The sequence below is a fragment of the Lissotriton helveticus genome, chromosome 3_2 (assembly GCF_964261635.1).
Source record: "Lissotriton helveticus chromosome 3_2, aLisHel1.1, whole genome shotgun sequence".
Lineage (NCBI taxonomy): Eukaryota > Metazoa > Chordata > Amphibia > Caudata > Salamandridae > Lissotriton > Lissotriton helveticus.
In genome coordinates, this window is record NC_136062.1 from 476,147,608 (window position 1) to 476,171,279 (window position 23,672).

Genomic DNA, 23,672 nt, shown 5'->3' on the forward strand with positions numbered 1-23,672 from the left:
CCCTCCGCTGCACTTATCCACCCCAACGAGCAATCCTGTCCCCAGAATTACATACGAAACAACATGTTTCATCAAATGGAGAACAGTTAGTGGTGCTTAAGATCAGGACTGGGGTGCACTGAAAGAGATGGATCTGCGGTCAGGGACAAGGAGGGGGTACCAGAAAGCAGAACAGCAGACTGGGGTGAGCAAATCACTATGAGGGGTTCCTAGGAACAGATGAGCAAGGGGGATGAAAAACAGAAATGAAATTAGCAGTGTAAGTTTGAGGAGGGAGTACTGGGTATGAAAGATATGCACTGGCAGAACTATATAGGGGCCCAATGCTTGAATAGCATTGGAGGCCAATAGCAAAGTTTGAGATTACCAGCACTGTAAAGAAAAGAAAACAAGACGCCATCAGAGTGAGCTGTGGTCTTACAGACGTTCAGCGCCATCACATAGACCAGTGCTGCAGAGCGTTTGACATGAAGCATTTCACACTCAACATGTGCTCCTACCTGCTTTATATGCAATATAGGAATGAACAATAGCTAGGGTCCCAGGCCAAGGAAGAGCCTCCTCTTTCTTTAGCATCTGCAATAAAAACAGGAGTGTTAAATGTGTGCTTGAGAGAGCAGCTTTCAGAGGAGAAAAGGGAAGAGACAGACATGGGGAGATGAATGTAGTTAAGCAATGGCATGGACAGGATGCGAGTAGCATGCACTTAGTTTAGTAGCAAGTCTTGGCAAGTAGTGTTGCGCCAGCAAGAGCAGCTCTACAGAGGAACTCCATTTTAACATTTACAACTTGCGATGTAACATCACAACCTAGAGTCTGGGCCAGTTGTAGATGTAAAGCATGTTTTTCCCCCAATTTCTTAAAGTGGTGCACTGCACGTGTGCTGGTACAGATGAGCGACCAGTTGCCCAAATGTCCCCTCAGCCTGTCTAGGCAGGTCCGGGCTGTTTGTAGTTTCTGCATACATTGTTTGTGAGCTCCCCAGGGCAACACTGGTTGAGTTCAAGGACGTGCCAACTTCGACCACAGGGCTCCTCCATGCCCCTGGACATACTGTTTATTTTAGTAATTCAACTCCAATGGTGCTCAATGTGGGGGCTCAGCTGGAATAAAATCCCGATAGGCAGCATACAGCTTTCTTTGTCAGAAATACTTTTAAAAGATACGTAAATTAATCCTTTTGAAACTCTGCACACCAACCCGCAGACTTCTACAGACTGTTTTGGCTCCATTTAGTTGATCCTTAAACATAAAAATGTAATTGAACAATATAATCCAGACGCATTATACTCTCTGAAGCCAATACATAAAATAAACTGATACACAAAAAAGTTTGCAGATAACAATTTAAAAAGCACACAAACGTGTACAAAAACTTCACAATCAGGAACCCACCATCAACATTCTAATAAAATACATTATAGGAGCGCCAAAGTCTCAGCAAGAGTTTATGTAAAAGTGCAGGCTTTCCGTAACCACAAATACAAATGTAGGTAGTACCAGCAAACAGATTATTCAAGGTTTCCTCCACTCAATACTCTATCTGCCTCATTTACTCTCTCATTCTACAAAACTCTTGTCCTATACGTCCCTTCTCCACTTGGGACATCTCATCTGTCCCACGTTCTATACTGTTAAATTGACAGGCACAGCTCTTCTAAACTACCAAACTAGAGACCGGTCAGCCCATGTACACTTTCTCTACACATCCCCTCAATTGAACTACCTGGTAATCTATTTTTCAGTCCCTGCTATCCCACACCCTTTCTTTCAACCCTGTAATATCCGAGAAACGCAATAGCGTGTTGAAAGTGAATCGCTTAGGAACAAACAAACGAACAACCAGCTGCTGTATGTAAACTGGTTGATGGAAGAAAACATCTTTGATAGAAGTGCCTGATCAATATAAAACACAGAGCCAATGTGAACATATTACTACAATAAATGTTATATAGTAAAACAATGAAAATGCTATCACTAGACTCATTTGCAACTACACCTTAGGCTCTATGTGGTGTAGTGTGGTCATAGCCCAATAAAAAGCTTTAAGTTAATCACAATACAGAAACGAACAAGTAATTAAAAGTAAACTGACAACATGAAGACATATGGTGAAAAAAACACTCTGCAGAAGTGCTGGGATTCAAAATAGACTCCAAGCGAAGGTCAAACCACACAATACAAGGAACATAGATGAAGTACTTGTTCAGGTCAAACTATTTGTTAATTAAAGCCATTTGGGAAGCAAAAATATTAACTAAATGTATGTGAACTATTAATAAAAACCAATTATTTTACCACCTGCTTTATATAAACGAACATTGCTGCATGTTTAAGACAGCTACAGTAATGTTGCAGTTAAATAGTCATACACCCAAGGAACACCAGAACTTCCCAAGGGTGGTTGACATATCTTTAAACAGCGGCAAGCAACAAAAAACAGAGGACAAAACAACTTCTCAGGAAGATGGTTACAAGACCAACCATTATACAACTATTCGAAGCACCCTTCCTAAGACATACCATTTTACAATCATAAGAATAATCTTTCAGCAGAAGATGAAATTTACAAGGCGTACCATTTTACAATTATTAGAAGTACCCTGCATAGAAAAAGGATGCTTACGGGACATACCATTCTACAATTAATAGACTTATTCTTCGCCGAGAGAGGAGGTTTACACGATATGCCATTCTACAATTATTTAGAGTATCATTTGCCAGAAAATGATGTGTACAAGACATACCATTATACAATTACTAGATGTATCCTTCACCAGTAGATGAAGTTTACATGATTTACCATTAGATAATTACTAAAAGTACCCTACACAGGAAAAAGATGTTTGCAGGATATACCATTCTACGATCATTAAAAGTATTCTTTTCTGGAAGAGGAAGTTTAAAAGACATACCACTATACAGTTATTAGAAGTACCCTTCACAGGAAGGTGATGTTTACAGGGCATTCCATTCTACAATTATTAGAAGTACCCTGCCCTGTAACAAAATGTTAACAAGACATATCATTCTACAATTATTTGAAGTATTCTTCACTGGAAGATGATGTATTCAAGTATAATTATTAGAACTACCCTTTACAGGAAAATTTTGTTCACAGGACATACCATTCTACACTAGAAGTATCCTTTGCCAGACATACCATTTTACAATCCTAAGAAGTATCCTTCTCCAGAAGATGACATTTACAAGGCGTACCATTCTACAATTATTAGACGTACCCTGCATGGGAAACAGATATTTACAAGACATACCTTTCTACAATTATTATAAGTATTCTTTATTGGAAAAAGATGTTTACAAGACATTCCATTGTACAAATATTAGAAGTACCCTTCACAGGAAGATGCTTACAAGACATAGCATTATTAGAAGTGCTCTTCAAGAGTACAATACTAAGTATATTCCTTTTTATTAGACTGACCAAGCAAAAACATGTATCATACTTTATCATTTCTAAAAATAAATGTCTATTCCTGCCATTGCAAGTCAAATGAATCACTACTGCAAAGAACCAGAACATTCACGTTAAAACATCACATGCAAGGGAAATGTGAGTTCTGATTGGCAACTTAGATAAACTCTTCAAGACATAAAAACTATTTCCCTCTGCTGTTCTGTGAACTACATTTGTTCTCTCTAGAAAACTTACTTTCACCTGCATGGACGGGTCAGACAAATGCAATTCCCACACAGAATTGTTGAAAGAACTAAACTATTTTCCTATTTGTAGCAAAGAGTACATTTGGAATTTGAGCATGGTGCTATCAGTCAGTCCTAAACAAGTTGAAATGACTACAATGTCATCTATTCTGACAGGTGCCAATCACAGCCATCTCCCATACACTATTGGCAAACTCAGGGCTCGTCATTAATCCTCTCCAATATCTAAGTCAGCAGGAGATCTCATCAAAACATGTGCCTTGTCATTGGTAAAGGCTGCAGAAGACACCAACTGTATTTTAAACACAGCAAATCTAAAACCACCCAGGCAAATACTCTGTATAAGCACTTATGTTTGGGCAGACCACAATGTGGTCAAACATTAATTGAAAAAGATGGTGTATTCTTTAATATGCCCAGAAAAAACAATGCACATTATCCTCATCTTGAACTCTAGCTAAACAAAGCTCTGATTAATTCATGACAGTCACTGAGTAGATGACATAAAGAAGATAATCAAGTCCATCTCAAGTCCAGTTAAATCATTGAGATCGCTCGACCTCCAATGTGACTGGCAGGTCTTCTAAATTTCTTATTCCAAAAGTGGCAAATTATGCAAAGCAGTTGGAATACTTTGTCCCTCTCCTGGCACAACTATTTACCACCCCCTACATATTTCTAATGCAAGTGAAACTTCCTAGTTTATATTTCACTTTTTTGTTTTAGTTGTCACACAGCTCATAATTTTAAGTGTGGAAAGTAGTTTATCCTTCTCCTATTTTTTCACCGGAAATACATGCAGTCATGTACAATGAACACAAGCCCTAACTGGGTCTTCCCAAGATGAGGTTCTAAAAGAACAAGTTACTTACCTCCGGTAATACTCTTTCTGGTAGATTCAGCAACCACAGTAACTTACATCGAGAATATTCTCCAGGCACTGAGAGGTGGTGGCTTGTGGCTCAGTGCTGTAGTATGGTAGAGGGAGCCACATGTAAGCATCGCCCCTGCGCGCCAACATCAGTTTCTTGCCGCACACTTTCCACAACCTCACACCAGTCCATAAAACAATTGTCAGTACCAGAGTGCAGATCTCTAAAATGGAACCTTTTTATATAGTAGAAAGAGGCCACTCCACAGAATGGGGAGACAGAAGTGCCGCAAGGAATCTATGACTATATAGAGTACCTACTAGTAAGAGTGTTACCGAAGGTAAGTAAGGAATATGCTACTTACCAGTATGCATCTGTTCTTGGCATAGAGGGCTGCAGAGTGGTACATTTATGAATAGATCGCCATCTGGTGTTGGGCTCGGATGATTGCACTTTGTTTTTCTTCTGGAGAAGTCTTTGTCGTCATAGGTGACTCCTCCTCTCGGTGTTAGTGCGCATGGGCATCGGCTCCATCCTTAGATTGTTTTGCCATAGTAGGGTTAGATGGAGTAGTGTAGTATAGTACATAAAGATATGCCCATGTAAATGTATCTAAATAAGATAATGTTGGGACAGATGCAGGTTTCCGGGGAGGCAGGGAGGGCATGTACCACTCTGCAGCCCTCTATGCCAAGAACAGATGCATACTGGTAAGTAGCATATTCCGTTCGAGGCATATGGGCTGCAGATGGTACATTTATGAATAGATTGTACAGCAGTTACCTCCCTAGCGGTGGTCACCAGTGTCTGTCGCAACTGTCTGAAATAGAGTTTTTAATACAGCTTGGTCCACTCTGGCTTGTTGTGCAGCCTGTACATCAACACAGTAGTGCTTTGTGAATGTATGTGGTGTAGACCAAGTTGCTGCTCTACATATGTCATCTAGGGGAATGTTCCCTAAGAATGCCATAGATGCTCCTAGTTTTCTTGTGGAATGAGCTCTAGGAGGAACAGTTAATGTTCTCTTTGCTTTAATGTAACATATTTGTATACATCTTACAATCCATCTTGCGATGCCTGCTTTAGAGATAGGATTGCCCTTATGTGTTGGGGAAAATGCTACAAATAGTTGTTTAGTTTTCCTGAAGTCTTGTGTTCTTTCTATGTAGTACAAAATGGCTCTTTTAACATCTAGTGTATGTAGAGCCCTTTCTGCCACCGTCTGTGGTTTTGGAAAGAAGACTGGTAATTCCACTGGCTGATTGATGTGGAATGCTGAAATTACTTTAGGCAAGAACTTTGGGTTTGTTCTAAGAACCACTTTATTCTGGTGTAACTGTAGGAATGGTTCTTGTATTGTTAATGCCTGTAATTCGCTTACTCTTCTGAGTGAGGTAATAGCTATAAGGAATGCCACCTTCCATGTAAGGAATTGTATTTCGCACCTATGCATAGGTTCGAAGGGTGGCCCCATTAGTCTGGTGAGTACTACGTTGAGGTTCCAGACTGGGGAAGGTGGTAATCTTGGTGGAATGACTCTTTTAAGACCTTCCATGAATGCTTTTATCGCTGGTACTCTGAACAGTGATATGCGCTGCCTGTTTTGTAGGTATGCTGCTATAGCTGCTAGATGTACTCTGATAGATGTGTACGCTAGATTACATTGCTGTAAGTGTAATAAGTAGCAAATAATCTCCCTTGTTGATACGTCTAGAGGGTTGATATTGTTATTAGTACAGTGTATAGCAAACCTCTTCCAATTAGCTGCATAGCATGCTCTGGTGGTTGGACGTCTCGCTTGTTTAATTATTTCCATGCAATTTGGGGGGAGATCTAAGTACCCAAATTCTAGGATTTCAGGAGCCAGATCGCTAAGTTCAATTGAGTTGGATCTGGGTGCATTATTTCTCCATGGTTCTGTGTAAGGTGCATGGGTAGAATTCGTAGCTTTTGATGTGGCACTTGTGAGAGTTGCAGGAGCGTGGTGAACCACGGCTGTCTTGCCCACGTGGGTGCTACTAGTATCATGGTCATTGAATGTTGTTGCAGTTTCCTGACCACTAATGGGATTAGTGGGAGAGGGGGAAAAGCGTATGCAAATTTGTTGGACCAATTTATCCATAACGCATTGCCCTGCGACAGGTGATGTGGGTACCTGGACGCGAAGCTTTGGCATTTTGCGTTCTGATGAGTGGCAAATAGGTCTATCTCTGGTTGTCCCCATCTTTGGAAGAATGGCTGCAGTATTTGTTGGTGCAGTTCCCATTCGTGTATTTGTTCCGACTGTCTGCTTAAGATGTCTGCTATCTGGTTTTGAACTCCTGGTAGGTGTTCGGCTAACAGATAGATGTTTTGAGGAATGGCCCATCTCCAAATTTCCTGTGCTAGTCTGGATAATTGGAGAGAGTGCGTCCCCCCCTGTTTTTGAATATAATACATTGCTGTCATGTTGTCTGTTCTGATCAGGACTGCTTTGTGGATAACATGTATCTGAAAGGCTTTCAATGCTAGAAACACTGCCAGTAGTTCTAGGTAGTTGATGTGTAGTGTTCTTTCCTGCACACTCCACCTTCCTTGTACTGTGTACTTGTCCATATGTGCTCCCCATCCGGTGAGCGATGCGTCTGCTGTTATTGTCACCTGTGGAATTGGCTCTAGGAACGACCGCCCCTTGGTAATGTTTGCTCTGTTCCACCACTTCAGAGAGCGGTGTGTGCGGTCGTCTACCAACACCAGATCCGTAATCTGCCCTTGAGCCTGATTCCACTGTGTCGCTAAGCATTCTTGTAGCGGACGCATTTGTAGTTTTGCATATGGTATTAGCAGTATGCAGGATGACATCATGCCTAATAGCTGCATGAACACTCTTGCTGTTAGTGAGTGTTGTGGCTGAAATCTCTGAATGATTGTAAGCATTGCTTGGACCCTGACTGGGTTGGGGTACACTTTGGCTTTTTCTGTGTCTATAGTAGCCCCCAGATATTGTTGAACCTTGTTTGGTTGTAGGTGTGACTTTGTGTAGTTCACCGTGAACCCTAGCTGGTGTAGTAGCTGAATTGTGTTTTGTGTGTGTTGCAGACACTCCTCTTGCGACCTGGCTTTTATTAGCCAGTCGTCCAAGTATGGGAAGACATGAATTTGTTGTCTTCTTAGGTGAGCTGCTACCACTGCCAGGCATTTTGTGAACACCCTTGGTGCCGTCGTGACACCAAATGGAAGGACTTTGAACTGATAATGTTGTCCTTCTACCACAAACCTGAGGTATTTCCTGTGGGCTTTGTGAATAGGGATATGAAAGTAAGCGTCTTTTAGATCCAGTGTAGAAAGAAAGTCCCCTTTCTTCAGTAAAGGAAGTACTTGTTGGAGCGTGACCATGTGGAAATGTTCCGAATTTATGTATGCGTTGAGAGGTCTTAGGTCCAGTATTGGCCTTAGAGACCCGTCCTTTTTGGGGATTAGGAAGTATAGGGAGTATACTCCTGTTCCCTGTTGGTGCTGTGGAACCTTCTTTATGGCATGCTTTTCTAGCAGTGATATTACTTCCTGTTTTAATAGTGTCAGGTGATCTTGTTTCATTGGACGCTGTTTGGGGGGGATGTTTGGTGGGGTAGCTGTGAGTTCTAGGCAATAACCATGTTGGATAATTTGTCTTACCCACTTGTCTGATGTGATGTTTTCCCAGACAGGTAGGAACTGTGATAGGCGTCCCCCTACCGGTGTTATATGGTCTGGGGGAAGCTCTATGGAGTCACTGTTTTGGGGTTGGAGAGTTGCGGTTGTTGTTGTTTCCGCGACCTCTACCCTTGTTGTTGTTACCCCTGTATCCACCTCTAGAATTACCTCTGGGTGATGTAGGTGTAAAAGAGGTTTGCTGTTGGTTTGTACCTGTACTTTTGGATCCTCCTCTATAGGTGGATCTACGAAAGGAACCTCTTTGTGTCGGCTGTTGCAATGCTCCCATTGATTTAGCCGTTTCTGTATCCTTTTTCATCTTTTCTAGGGCCTCATCTGTCCCTGTGCCAAAAAGTGTTTTCCCATCAAAAGGTTGGTTCAGTAACGATGTTTGTACCTCTTGTTTGAACCCTGACACTCTGAGCCATGCATGTCTCCTTAACATGATGCTTGTATTTGTCGACCTTGCCGCAGTTTCTGCCGCGTCTAGGGCGCACTTTATTGAAGTGTTAGTAATTAACGAATAGTTTTCTTACCTGTCGGTGTAGTTTTGCAGCTTGAAGATCTTTCTGGATTCACTATGCTGTGCATTATTCCGCGGTCTTGTGGTTGGGTCCGGATTCGTAGTCTTTTCTTTGTTTTTTTTTTTTTTTTTCTTTGCCCAGGTGGGCGTCGGCGTCACACCCCCTTTGGGTGTATTTCCGGTGACGTCGGCATGCTTCCTGCGGAAGCTCCCACTCTTGGGCGCCATCTTCGGGTTCTTTTTTTCCGTGTTTCTTTCGTTTCCGAAGTAATGGCAATGTTCTTCTTAGTTTGTATTTACCGCTTTGTATTTTCAAAGTCTATTCTTTAGTTAACCACCTCTTCTCTCTCCAGCCTCATCTTTCTGGCGGAGGTGGGTGGGTTCGCTAGTGAATCCAGAAAGATCTTCAAGCTGCAAAACTACACCGACAGGTAAGAAAACTATTCGTTTTGCAGCGTGAATCTTTCTGGATTCACTATGCTGTGCATAGATTTTGTAGCGGTTTCTCATCTCTGTGGCGGCTGGGTGGAAGATGAGCGTTGGGTGTTGAATATGTGCTGTAGCACCTTCTGTCCCACTTGAGCTTCCTTGTTCATTTGTATGTCCACACAGTAGTGCTTCGTGAACGTGTGCACCGAAGCCCATGTTGCCGCCAGGCATATGTCCTCTATGGGTGTGTTAGCCAGGAAGGCTATTGTAGCGCCCTTCTTCCTGGTGGAGTGGGCACGTGTCCCCTCAGCCAGTTCCTGTCCTGCCCGTTTGTGGCAGAGTTGGATTGTTTGTGCGATCCATCGTGCAATGGTCCTTTTGGTTACTGCTTTGCCCATGAAGCTGTTTGCGAAGGACACAAAAAACTGTTTCGTTTTCCTGTGCCCCTTTGTCCTTTCAATGTAGTGCATGACTGCCCTTCTGGCGTCCAGGGTGTGCAGAGCTCTCTCTGCGCTGGTTGTGGGTTTTTGGAAAAAACTCGGTATCTGTATAGACTGGTTCATGTGAAAATTGGATACCACCTTCGGCATGAAGTGTGGGTCAGTCCTCATCACAACTCTATCGTTGTGTATTTGTATGTATGGTTCTTGTAGCGTCAGCGCTTGAAGCTCGCTTACTCTGCGTAAGGACGTTATCGCAACCAGGAAGGCTGTTTTCATAGTTAGCATCTTTAGGGAGGCCTTGTGAAGTGGTTCAAAGGGCTCTTTCATGAGTTCCGTTAGGACTGTGTTCAAGTTCCATGCAGGTGGCGGCACCCGCTTGGGTGGTGCGATCCTTTTCGCTCCTTCTAGGAATCTCTTCACCACCTGTGATGTGAAGAAGCTCCTGCACGTTTCTCCCCTTGTGTAGGCTACTATCGCTGCCAAGTGAACTCTTAACGAGGATGAGCTAAGGTTCTTCTCCAGTAAGTGCGTCAGGTACCTTAGCACTGTGGAGTCCCTCTTCATCTTATTGTGGAGTCTTTCCTGTCTGCACCATATTGTGAATCTTTTCCATTTCGCAACGTAGCACTTTCGAGTGCTGGGCCTTCGTGCCTCCCGAAGTACCCTCAGGGTGCTTTCTGGTAGTCTCAAATGTGCGAACTCTATGTCCTCAGGAGCCACGCTACTAGGCTCATGCTCTCTGGCTCTGGATGCAGTACCTCTCCGTTCTGCATGGACAGTAGATCTTTCCTCCTGCTGAATCTGTGGGGTGCACACTGTGTCATCTCCATGATCTGCGAGTACCAGGTCTGCCTCGCCCACTGCGGTGCGACCAGTATCAGTGTCATGTTGCTCGCTCTGCACTTGCTCAGTACTCTGTGCATCAGTGGTATCGGGGGAAAGGCGTAGGCAAATGTCCTTGACCAATCTATCCATAGGGCATTCCCCAGTGTCCCCTCCTCGGGCTGCCTGGATGCGAAGTTTTGGCATTTTGCATTCTGGCGTGTGGCAAACAGGTCCACCGATGGTGTCCCCCACCTGTCGAACAGGTATCTTGTCTCCTGAGCATTGAGCTCCCACTCGTGGGATGCCGATGTCTGCCTGCTGAGCCAATCGGCTTGTATGTTGTCCTTCCCTGGTAGGTGTATGGCTAGCAGGTCTATCTTGAGAGGGATGGCCCATCTCCATATCTCCTGCGCCAGCGTTGAAAGCGGTGCGGACTGTGTGCCCCCCTGCTTGTTGATGTAGAACATCGCAGTGGTGTTGTCTGTTTGTATCAATACCCTGTGCTTGTACAGTCTTGTTTGAAAGGCCTTCAGTGCAAGGAAGATTGTCTTCAATTCTAAGTAATTGATGCGCTTTGTGGCATCCGTCGGTGTCCACAGTCCCCTCACCTTGAGCTCCTCCATGTGAGCGCCCCATCCCTTCAGGGATGCGTCTGTGGTGATGGTCACTGTTGGCGTTGGGGGCGTTAGAGGCTTTCCCCTTGCTATGTTCTCCATGGTCCACCATGTCATCTCCTTCTGCACTGCGTGCGTTACAACCACTAGATCCTCCCAACTGCCTGTAGCTTGTGACCATTGCTCCTGTAGCCATTCTTGAATGGGTCTCATGTGGAGTCGTACATTCGGTACCAGGTGGATGCATGATGCCATCATCCCCATGATCTTGCTCGCCGTCCTCACTGTCCGAGCTTGTCCCTTCCGGTAGAGGCGAGTTTCCTTCACCAGCGCCCTCGCCCTCTTCTCGCTGGGGAACACCTTGCCCTGTAAGGTGTTGATCTGTGCTCCCAGGAAGATCTTCACTTGTTCCGGCTCCATTGATGATTTCTTCCAATGGATGGAGAACCCCAGGTTTATGAGCGTGCTGGTCACTGTATGTGCGTGCAGCTTGCATTTCTGGTATGAGTTTGCTTTCACCAGCCAGTCGTCCAGGTAAGGGTATACATGTATTCCCTGCCTTCTTAGGTGCGCTGCGACTGCTGCGAGGCACTTTGTGAAAACTCTTGGTGCCGATTTTAGACCGAAGGCCAGTGTCGTGAACTGGTAGTGGCTTTCTCCGACGGTGAACCTGAGCATGTGCTTGTGCTTCCTGTTCATTGGGATGTGCAGGTATGCGTCTTTGAGGTCTATAGTGACCATGAAGTCCCCGGTCTGCAACTGTGGGAGCACCTCTTGCAGGGAGGTCATTTTGAATTTTTGCGTTCTTATGAATTTGTTCACGAACCGTAAATCGAGAATGGGCCTCATTGTCTCGTCTACTTTTGGTACCAGGAAGTATGTTGAGTATACTCCTGTGTTTCTTTCCTTGAAGGGTACCCTTTCTATGGCCTGCTTCTGCAGGAGTTCTTTTGCTTCTTCCTGAAGGCACTGCAGCTGCTTGCTTGCTAGCGGCTTTCTTCTTGGTTTTCTGTTTGTTGGCCTCGCCTCCAACTCTATGCAGTATCCGAATTGGATAATGTTGAGGATCCATTTGTCTGATGTGATTCCTCTCCACTCCTGGAGGTGGAATCTTAATCTTCCTCCCACTGGTGTCCTGTGGTCGTAGGTGTCTAGTTTGTCTTGACCCATCTGTACGTGCTGCCCCCTGGGATCTTTTTTGTGGGTGGGCACACGGATTTTTTTGAAGTCACTTGGAGGTGGGCTGCTGGCCCCCTCTTCTATTTTGTCCCCGTCCATTTCTCCCTCGAAAGGACTGGCCTCTTTGTTGGTACTGCCAGGGCTGTTTCTGATGGCCCTGCTGACCCTGCGAGTCTGCCTGGTGCGTTTGCTGGAAAGCCTGGTGTGATGTACCTGGCTGGTTTCCGCCTCTTCCGCCGGGCCTCCGTGACGGGGTGCCCCTCTTGTTCCCTCTGAACTGCAATGCTCCCATGGATCTTGCTGTTTCGTTATCCTTCTTAAGTTGGCTGAGTTGCTCATCAACTGTTTGTCCGAAAAGCGTACTGCCGTTGAATGGTGTGTTCAGGATGCTGTGTTGCACCTCCGGTTTGAAACCGGATATCCTGAGCCAGGCGTGTCTCCTTTCCGTGACGCCCATCATCATGAGCCTGCTGGCGGTGTCTGCCCCATCCAGGGCCGTCTTAAGGCAAGAATTTGCAGCATTCTTCCCCTCTTCAATTAGCTTTTCGGCTTTCTGCTTGGCATCCTGGGGCAAGTCCTTCACCAACTGCCCCAGTCCCTCCATGATTTGGTACATGTGTCTGTTTACCAGGGCGTTGGAATTAGCCATGCGCCAGTGGGTCGCGGCATTCCGTTCGATCCTTCTGCCCACCAGATCCATCCTTTTGCTCTCTTTATCCGGTGGCGGGCCCGAGGTAGTGGGTACGTTAGCCCTCCTCCTTGCTGTGGCCGTGATAATGGAGTCTGCGGAGACCGTGCCCTGAATGTAGGCCGGGTCCTTTGCGGCATGCTTGTACTTCTTCTCAGTTCTGGGAGTTACTGCCTTGCATGTTGCGGGCTCCCTGAAAGCTTCCTTCCCCTGAGCCAAGACGCTCTCGAGCATCGGGAGGAACTGGCTCCTCGTTTGTGTTGGGAGCAATGTTTCCAGAAGGAAGTCTGCTTTCTGCTTCTCTTCGTCGAGCTTGAGCTTGAAAGCTGCTGCGGCAGATTGTATCACCGCGTTGTAGGCCCCGATGTCGTCCGGCGGCGAGGGCCTCGAGGGGTAGGTGTCGACCACCTCCTCCGGGCTGTCGGTGTCGACATCGATGTAATCTACCTCCTGAAGGTCATAGGGCGCCGACTCTGTGTCTGTCCTGCCCTCATCTTCCTCCCCATAGCTGTAGCTCTCGTGGGGATTCTCGTACTCCTCCTGGTCGTCGAACACCTCGACGTCCTGGTCTTGCTCGGTGACTTCGGCGACCTCTTCTTCTTCCTCCTCGACCGCCTCCAGCACTGGTGGCTTGGTCTTGTGAGGGATCGTGAAGGCCTTCATCCTTGCGTCGAAATCTTTTTTCCGCTGCATGAAGTTCTCCATTTCTGCCTCGAGGCGCCTTCTTTTCTTTTCCATCTCGGCCGCGTGTTCCGCGTCGGATGGTTCCGCCGCTCTCTTCGACGGATGGCTCGTCGCCGTGCCTCTCGGAGTCGAAGTTTTCGACGTCGAACCGGATATCGGGTCTCTGGTCGTCGTCGACAGTTTCGGGTCTTTCTCCCTCGTCGATCGATCCTTTTCGGGGACGATTTTTGACGTCTTCTGCTGATCAGCAGCTCTCGGCGCCGGGGACTCCTTCTCTGAGGATCCGCTGGGCCTGGGAGTAGTCGCGGACGCCGCCTTTTTTGGCGTCGGCGCTTTCGGGGTCTTGCCCTCGATTTTTCGAGACTCAGAGTCTCTCGGGTTCTTGGGGGCCGAAGAGTCTCCTACCTTGTCAGAAGTCTTCGTGTAATCGGTCTCTACGACCGTGTAGCTGTCGTCTTCGGCGGCAGCGTTGTCTTCTTCCTCGGAGGACATCCCCAGCTCGTAGAGCGACGGGGTCGGGGCCTTCCCCTGCAGGGCGGCGTGTGCTACCCTCTGCCTCTCTCTCACACGAAGGGTCTTCGGGGTGAAGGCGGAACAGGCGTTGCAGTCTCCGCTTTCGTGGTCCACCGGTAGGCAAAGGTTGCATACCGGGTGCTGGTCCTTCTGCGCGTACTTGTGGTGGCAGTTACGGCAGAACTTGAACGGCGTGTTGTCCATCCTCGAGCGTCCAGGGCCTCTCTGGTCGCGTGTTCGTCGACGGTCGTCGAAGATCTGGATGGAAAACGCCTTATCTTTGCTTGTCTTTCGTCGGTGAAGTCCCCTGGAGTCTTCAGATGACTTCTCCTCGTCTTTTCTGTATTTTCTTTCTTCTTTCTCCAAAAATGTCTGGAGCCCAAACGGGAACGATCCAGACCCGACCGCGGAAAAAAAGAATCTGAAGATGGCGCCCAAGAGTGGGAGCTTCCGCAGGAAGCATGCCGACGTCACCGGAAATACACCCAAAGGGGGTGTGACGCCGACGCCCACCTGGGCAAAGAAAAAAAAAAAAAAAAACAAAGAAAAGACTACGAATCCGGACCCAACCACAAGACCGCGGAATAATGCACAGCATAGTGAATCCAGAAAGATTCACGCTGCAAAACTTCCCTTCTTGTATAAGTTGATCTGCTTTCTTTTGATGTTCTTTAGGGAGATGTTTGATGAGTGTTTCTAACTCATCATAATGCGCTCTGTCATACCTTGCAAGTAGTGCTTGCGTATTAGCTATGCACCAACTGTTTGCCGCTTGAGATGCTACTCTCTTGCCAGAGGCATCTATTAGTTTAGACTCTTTGTCAGGAGGTGGAGCTTCTCCTGTAGATAAAGAGTTTGCTCTCTTGCGAGCGTTTGTGACCACTAGTGAGTCTAGAGGAATTTGTCCCTTAATGTATATTGGGTCTTTTGGAGCTGCCCTATATTTTTTATCAATTCTTGGGTTTAATACCCTAGCCCTCACTGGGTCTTTGAATATCTCTGATGTATGACTGAGAAGGCCCTTTAGCATTGGTAGTGTTCCTGATGTTCTTTGTGCAGTAGGTAGTGTTTCTAATAAGAAGTCCTGTACTAGAGGTTCTGTATGTAGGTCTACCTCATGAAATGTTGCTGCTCTAGTAATGAGTTGTGCAAACCCAGTATTGTCATCAGGAGGTGAAGGTTTTGAGGGATATGACTCAAGGTCGGTATCATTACCTGATCCCACATTATACTCCTCCCATGGGTCTGCCTCCTCTGGGATTGTGTCCTCATCATCCCCAGGGTATCCCCCCTCCCCTGTGTCACTCTCTCCATCTGTTGTAGGTGTAGATGGACGTGTGGGAGGAATATCTGGCCTATTGTGAGGAACAGGTGAAGATGGTGTGTGAGGTTTGGGAGAAGGGGGAGGAGTTGTATTCGTCCCCATTGTTCTCTTCTTTGGATGAGCCTTGTCGTCCAAATGTTCATGTTTCCTCTTTTTAGGTAGTTCTGTGGCTACCTTGCCAGTCTTTGGGTCAATAAACAAAGTCTTTTGTTTAGGATCCGTTCCGTGTTCCTGTGTCGGTACCGCAGTTTTCGGTTCCGAAAGGTGTTTTTTCTTTGAACTGTCCATTTGTATTTTCGGTGCCGAAGTTTTGTTCGGATCCGACTTCTTCGGTATCGAAGATGTCCCCGGCGCCGAAGCGTGCTTCGGTGTCGACATGGACTGCTTCGTCTTCGAGCTTTCCTTGACCTGGTGCTTCGGTGTCGATGTGGTCAGTTTATCGGAACCGGAACCACTATGATGTGGGACCGAGTGTTTCTGTTTCTGTTTCGTTGCCGTGCTCGAAGGCGGGGCGTTGGAAACTTTTTTCGGTTGTCTGACCGGGCTCGAGGGCGGGGTCGACACCGTGCGGGGTCTGTTTTTCGGTAAGGGGACGTCGTCACTCACGGTTTGTTGGACGTCGATTTCCTCGACGTCGGACTCGTCCGCTTCTGACCCCGCCTCGTCGGCCTCTTCTTCCTCCTCTTCTGGGTGCTGGTCCTCGAACAGCTCCGGGATTGCTTGTGACTGCATTCTCGATACCTCGTGTCTTCGGGCTCGACGGTTTCTAATCGTCGATTTTGACGAGAACGCTGCACAGGCCTCACAGTCCCTGGATTCGTGTTCAGGGGACAAGCAGAGGTTGCACACCTCGTGTAGGTCCTTGTGTGGGAACTTAGCACCACACGTTGGAAATTTTTTGAATGGAGTCCTTTCCATGGACCCCGGGCTGGACTACGTCGAGTTTCTCGTAGTCGTCGTCCTTCGAACCGCGTCGGTATGGAGTGAAGTCGCGTTCGATAACGATACCGTCGATTTGGAAAGGAATACGCGCCGGTTATAACCTTCTTTGTTGAAGTCGGTCCGGAGCGCTTCGATCCTCATCCGAACCCGATGGCGGAAAAAAACAATCTAAGGATGGAGCCGATGCCCATGCGCACTAACACCGAGAGGAGGAGTCACCTATGACGACAAAGACTTCTCCAGAAGAAAAACAAAGTGCAATCATCCGAGCCCAACACCAGATGGCGATCTATTCATAAATGTACCATCTGCAGCCCATATGCCTCGAACCTTGTTGTTCCTATTGGATACTTCTAACCCCAGATTCCTCAGCTTCAGAAAATATACTAAACCAGCGTCTCCCAGAGGTGAAGTGTCTGTGAGAGGACTCTAATCAAAAAGTCCTGAAAAATGGAATGGGTGACTTGGTTGTTAAGGCAGTAGTGCTTCATTAAATGTGCACAGACACCCACATCACAGGTTGGCGGATATCAAGAAGAGGCACTCCATGTGACAACACAGTGGTAGCACCGTTCGCCCTAGTGGAATGGGTTCTTAGACCTTCTAAAGGCTGCTTCTTGGCCAGAGCATAGCAGATTGTAAGCAGAGGTTTATCATCCTCAACAGAGTCCTTTTCTACACAGCCTTTCCATTTTTCGCCCGGGAGAACCACATAAAAACCTAACTGTTCACTTAATGGTCCTCGGCACCAGTGGTGTGAAAATGTTAAGCTCTTATGGTAGCCAACTGATGGAGCTTCCCCACCTCATTCGAGGGGTGAGGAGGGGCAAAGAACGCTGAGAGAATGATGGACTGTCCAATGTAGAAAAGAGTCATGACTTTTGGCAAGAAACAGTATGTCCAGAAAAAAGAGGGTGCAGGTTGGCTGTAAAGCCACCATTTACAAAGGACAGGAGCCAATTAAAAAGATGGGTGGAAAGTGGGCAGAGCTTTATGCCCATCTCCGGAATAAAGCAGGTCTCATAGAGACAGCGTAAGCGCTGCATAGGCGAGACCTAAAAAGAGAAAAAACAACAACCAGTTAGGTTGCTCACTCGATAAACCGATCCAATAGTCATAAAAATGGCCAAATCCCATGTAACCAACTACAAGTGTCTGGATCCACAAGTGCTTAGGATGCAAACAGTTAGAGCACGAGTTAAACACTGTCTTAGACGAGATCTTGCAAATACCATATTAAGCAACAAGAAAGAGTTCAATATTCTAATAGTCACAAGTAACTGTCAATGGGTTAGTATAAACATGATGTTGCCTGAATGCCCAAACGCATCCGGTCAACAGAAATGAATGTATTTTTTCCATTACCCTCTCTAAAGTCTCCTGGCAAAATTGGAGGCTTTCACATGTACAACGGCTCCCAGCACGTTCTACATGCTGTTTGACTGGTCAGGTTCTCCTTCTACAGAGCAAGGTGAACTTCAGGAACCAGATCAGGCATTGAGGACAGGGATTTAGACTGACATTAGGATCCTGCTGGTCACCATGAAAGTCACAGAATCCATCAGAGTTCTGGCATCGTCGCAATTAGATTAGAAATGTTGAGCAGATTTGTACTGTGGCCACAAAGACGAGTACTCTGGCAGGCAGTCAATCGAGAGCCATCTTCCGAAGACAGAATTACTACGCTTCAAAGAGACACACAACAAATACTTCCACTGAAAGTTGTGCAATGTCCAATCAAAAGGGGCATTTACAAAACTACTCTGGCAGACCACCCATACTACCACACCTCCACAGCTAAACAGCGTGGTAGCAGGTTGTTCCCCTTGGTTGCTTAAATACAACATACTCCAGCAGTAGTTTTGTAAAATGATCTCCTTCCCCAATCCAAGGGTCATAAATGACTTCATGGCTAACTAGTTCACCTTTAAATGTAAGATGTATATGTGCAGAGATCGCTCCTCCATACATAACTGCTAGTGAGTTCACTGCATCTCACTAATTATACTTTAAAAGGACAGCTTCATTGACATGTGTGACTTTGGGAAGAGAGGGAAGGAAAGGCCTCAGCCTCCCTTGCAGATCCTGAAGAACCGCTCAGGAGACAGGGACTCGATGGGATTATAGGCCCTAGCACAAACAGAAGCTGTATCTAGCTTATCTTCGGGAGATAATCTGAACACAGGAGGCCACCAGAACTCAGCAGAAGCGCAAGACTGGACACAAAGCAAATCTCCGGGAAGGAAGCAACCCTTCTTTGCGAGGAAAATACCTCCTTACATCATAGTTCTGCAAAACTCCAATGAATGAGGTTCTTTGGCATGAATATGAGAATCCATTGGATTGACTAATGTGTCCAATCTAAAGAGCTAAGATCTACGATTCCTCACAACATGACATTTGTGTTCAAGGATTTGACTTCTGCCAGTTAGCTACTTCATCTTAAAGAACCAGCCACTTCTGTATCCTCCCCAACCCCCAGCCTCCTCCTTACTTTAAGTTTTTTCCTCCCATTGTGGAGCGAATAACCAGATTCTTCTGCTGACAAGTGCTGAGTGGTCGGGTGGAATGGATGGCAAGTTACTTTCTGGAGGTTGAGGTGCTCTTTGCAGAACTCCCTCAACTCTTTGTAAGTATGTATGTATATGGTATTTCTATTGCATGAACCTAGCCAAAAAGTAGTGGAGACCCTTCCTTTCAGCTCTGTAGCCACCTCAAGTGAATCGCTTATGTGCCTGTCCCTCTTGAGAAGGTTGGACTTTATTGGAAATCTGCGTGTTGCATTGTAGATGCAGATTCGCAGTCCCACCGGATTGTTGTTTCCTAAACCTAGGCTTGGGAAACTAAGTTTGCCCCCGTGGCTTTGGCAGTGTCGGTATGAAAAAGTTACATACTTTTAGTCACGTTTCTGCATCATAGGAATCTTCACTCAAGTCAAACGCTTGAATATCGTGGAGCTGGACCCCACCTAGTTTTCTTCCATGGGAACAGCAGAAAATAACGTCTGTATCCATGAATGCAATAATAGAACACGTAATGAAGTGTATCAGAGGTATAAGTTTTTAAGGAGTGTATGAAATTCATGTAATTCCATGAAATTACTGTGAAGTTAGGCAAAATGCAAGTCAGTCATTTTGTGCTATATTTTTGCACAAAAAGAGTACTTGCATCAATTTTTGGCACAAGGATGCATTTAAGAAATTAGGGCCATATGTATCAAAAAAGTTTTGCGATTCTCAAATTGCGATTTTTAGCGAATCGCAATTAGAGAATCGCAAAATGCAATGTTTGTAGGATTTGCAAAAATGTTTGCGAATCCTACATATTCCTTATTTGCGAACCGCAAATTGAGATTCACAAATAAGGAATACCTTCCCATTCATTCCTATGGGCTAAGAGGCCCATAGGAATGAATGGGAAGACATTCTCAATTTGCGATTACCAATTAGAGAATCGCAAATTGAGAATGCAATTTCAAGGTTGCAATAGTGCCAAAAGGACACCCTGTTGCACCCCTGAAATATGCATGTGTGCACATTTTGTGCACATACATGTGCAAGGGCATGTATGTGCGACATATGGCACTTTTAAAAAAAATCAAAAAAGTGCTTTTTTAAAGAAAATCGCAAATTACCACCAACTTGAAGTTGGTAGTAATTTGCAATTCCGTAAGACCAAATTGCAAATTTCTGGTGCTTCCAGAATTGAATATAAGGAATCGCAATTTGAAATTACAAATTTTGCGATTCTCTATTTTGCGATGGCCATTTGAGATGATACATCCCAAAAGGCTTTTTCCCATTCGCAAACTGGCAGATTCTGAGAATCTGCCCGTTTGCAAACGGGTAAAAGGCTTGATACATATGGTCCTTAGTTACTTATTTGCAACTCCAGTTCTCCAACATTGATATCTTTTATATAATCATATGCTTGAATCATTCACCAACGTCAGGCTAAGAGTCTCTGGTACACTAAAATAGCAATATACAGTGTAATATATAGTACATAATGCACAAAGGTCATAGGGCTGAAACAACACAGTATGTTTAGTAACACATCCATCTGATTTGTAAGAACCCAAACTTCAGCCAATGAGGTGAAAGCCGACAAATGCATTCATGGACAGATGGAATGTCCACCTGCACAAGCTTTCAACGAGAGGCCTTTGGTCAGAAGTCCTGAGCCGACTAAAAATTACAGACCTATCTCGCTACTTCCAGGTGTCTGCAAAATCCTGGGAAATGCAATAAACAACCATCTTTTGGAACTCCTGGAATCCAACATGCTACACCCCACTCAAAAGGGTTTCTGGACAGGTGGCAGTATGGAAACAGCACCCCGATAGCTATGGATGATTTTAAAAATGTCCTAGATCAAGGTGGATCGGTGGCACTTCTTGACTTAAGAGCAACATGGTCTCCTATCACCCTCATTTCCAGCCTGGAATTAGTAGGTATCTCAGGTAGCAACTTGAAATGGCTTTCTTCGTTCCACAAAAATAGGAGCTTCCAAATCAGCGAGGAGCCTTTTCTCTCTACGAACCATCAGCTAAAATGCGAAGTGCCGCAGGGCTCCTCTTGAGCTGCACGCTTTTTATTAATCTGTACGTTGGTCCTCTATCTGACATCTGCTCTTTAGGTTTCGCCATGGTATCATATGTGGACGATACGCAGATTACTGTCCAACAAAGACTCCATATTCTACTACAAACAAAACATATGACTAGAGCAGAACACCAACCAATTGGCATCTAGCAACCTAAGGTTAAACGGGGACAAAAAGGAGGTCCTGGTAGATCCAACAAAACTTCACTGTGGGACCAACTTAACTGGCCAAGTCCCTGTGTGATCGCCCACCCCCCGAACCACAAGAGAGAAGTCTGGGTGTCACACTGGATAGACCTCTTACCAGGACCACTCAAAAAAAGAAGGTTGCAGTTAGCTGCTTCAGCCTCCTTAGAGCACTGAGGAAGGCTCTTAATTAGCTTCCCATGAATGTGCGCAGAATATTGGTCCAAGTCTTAATACGATCTCGCCTTGACTTTGGGAATTCCCGTTATTTGGGCAGCCCACACACTGTCGTCAAAAAAACCACTGTAGGAAGCAGGCTCTTTACATAGTATACCAAAAAGAGGCATACTGTGCAAAGAGTCCAGGTATCCCTTGCAAGTACACAGGGGCTTGCGCTAGCAATCCCAAGGTACTCTCTTGGGGTGGGGGGAGAGGGAGAATCAATCATTATACTTATAATTTGTGGGGTCGGGGTGGGCTTAACAAAGAGGAGTGTTATTCATCTGCTGCATACACACACACTCATTACATGATGCACAAGACTCAATAAGGCAGTCCACACGAATGTATAAGAACAACACGTATCTATATAACTTGGGCACCAGAATCATCAAAATCATGTAGGTACATTTCAAGTTATGAATTTATGAAAAATTTAAAAATGGACAGTGCAATTTCTGTAGTGGTAATGTTATCCTATGGAGAAAAGACATATACTGTATACAGGTCATTTACAGCGACTTACAGGACCAATTTTCTGGACTTAATGGGAGAATTGGGCAGAGTCCAAGGCAGCACCATCAGGCCACCTCGAGCAGCACTGGGTCAGTCGGGTGCAATGGTGCTTTCCAGCGTCAGGAAGCCCAAGTAGGTATATGGTGATCGGTCAGGTAAAAAAGAGGCTGCAAGCTGCTGGGACTAGGGGACCAGTCCATATGAACCAACAAGGGGGCTCAGGTCTCACGATGCTCTGGGACACCTTTGGTCCTCTACTCCTCGGGCAGAGGCTGGGTGGGTGCAGAGGTGTCACGTTTTCACGACCGGAGAAACTCGCGGTAGAGGTAGCCTGCACAAAGAGGTTGCAGGCAGCAGAGAGTCCACTATTGGGAAACCAAAGTTGAGCTTCACCTAAGGACCATGCTAGTACCATTGACTCACTTTAACTCGGGCTAGAGGTCATAGGTGCAGTAGTGCTTTCCAGTGTCGTGTTTTTGGCGGTCCGGAGTCCTCACAGTTCTGCTAGGGTGCCTGCAGGATACAGAGGAGCAGCTCTGCTAACCCACAGGAGTTCCTGGGTCTGGGGTGAAGGACTGGCAGCCCTCCAAGGCTTTTGGAGGCACAGCATCTGCAGGACGAGTCGTCTTTGGTGCAATTGTATGGGACAGCAGGCAGGCCGGCAGGTTTGGCGCTCAGTTGCTGCTCCTCTGCTCTTGCAGCTCTTCAGGGTCCTTCTTTTAAGTCAGCAGGATCGGATTTACTGGTGCCAGAGGCTTCCCTAAATCCTACATTTAGAGGCATTAGGGGAGTAAGGGTAGTAGCCAATGGGCTACATACCCCTCGGGTTACTATGTCCCCTATATGACCAATTCCTAGGGTGAGCAAGCATTACCCTGTCCCAGAGTTCTTAATTCTGCCATCACCAAGATGGCAGACTTCTAATTTTCATGTCCAAATCAGGTAGCCCACCTTAGGGCGAAATTAGCCTGAGGGTGAGCACTCCTCTCTGCCTACTTATTCTCCCACAGGTCCAGGTGACAAATAGGTCCTGGTCAGGGGGTGTGGCATCCCCTCACCTTCGAGGGAAGCCAGATTCACATTCCAAAGGCAGTGGGCTCTTTAAAGCTCCCTGCCTTGGAATGCTAATTTACGGGTTGTCTTGTTGGAGGGGGTATAAACACCTCCTGACAGAGTAGGCTTTGTTCCTGACCTCCTGGCAGTGTGGCCTCTTTCCCCTGAGGGCATAAACTCGTCTGTGGTGGCAGACTGGTCAGAACTGGACAGTCAGGACACCATAAGTTTTCAGGGGCACCTTTAAAGTGCCCTCTGGGTGGATGTATTAATCAATCGATCACTGTTTTTTTTAATACAAGACGTTTGATGCTAAACATCTTTGGTTTTAGTCAGGCCATTATGAATCTTGAGAACTCGTTTTTGACCAGTGTCCAGCACATGTCCTTAAAATGGCTTTACTGGTCACTTGTACTTCTAGTATAGTGCACCCTACCTTAGGGCTGAATGGCCTGATGTAGGAGTTACTTATCTATACTTCATGCAAGTGTCTGCAGACAAGGCACACAGGGTTGTATGCAAAGTCTAGTTAGCGCTTTTCTCTGCCCCAAGACATGCAGCCTGCAATGGCAGCCTGCATGGGCTTGGTGTGGGGTACCTTTGGGTGACATTATACATGCTGCAGCCCTTAAGGACCTTTATTAGTACCCATTGCCCTAGGTATCAGGGGTAACATTTACTAGGGACTCACAGAGAGTGCTG

The 23,672-nt window shown here is 46.0% G+C and overlaps 1 protein-coding gene across 3 annotated transcripts in view; it reads right to left on the reverse strand.

Annotated features, from left to right (window-relative positions):
* The window catches only part of PHF21A (PHD finger protein 21A), a 419,360-nt gene that overhangs the window by 17,459 nt on the left and 378,229 nt on the right, over positions 1–23,672 (reverse strand). For all 3 annotated transcript variants that reach the window (XM_078684392.1, XM_078684393.1, XM_078684391.1), the window contains one exon: positions 501–576. In XM_078684392.1, coding sequence (XP_078540518.1) covers positions 501–576 — 76 coding nt within the window. The remainder of the gene's footprint in view (positions 1–500; positions 577–23,672) is intronic.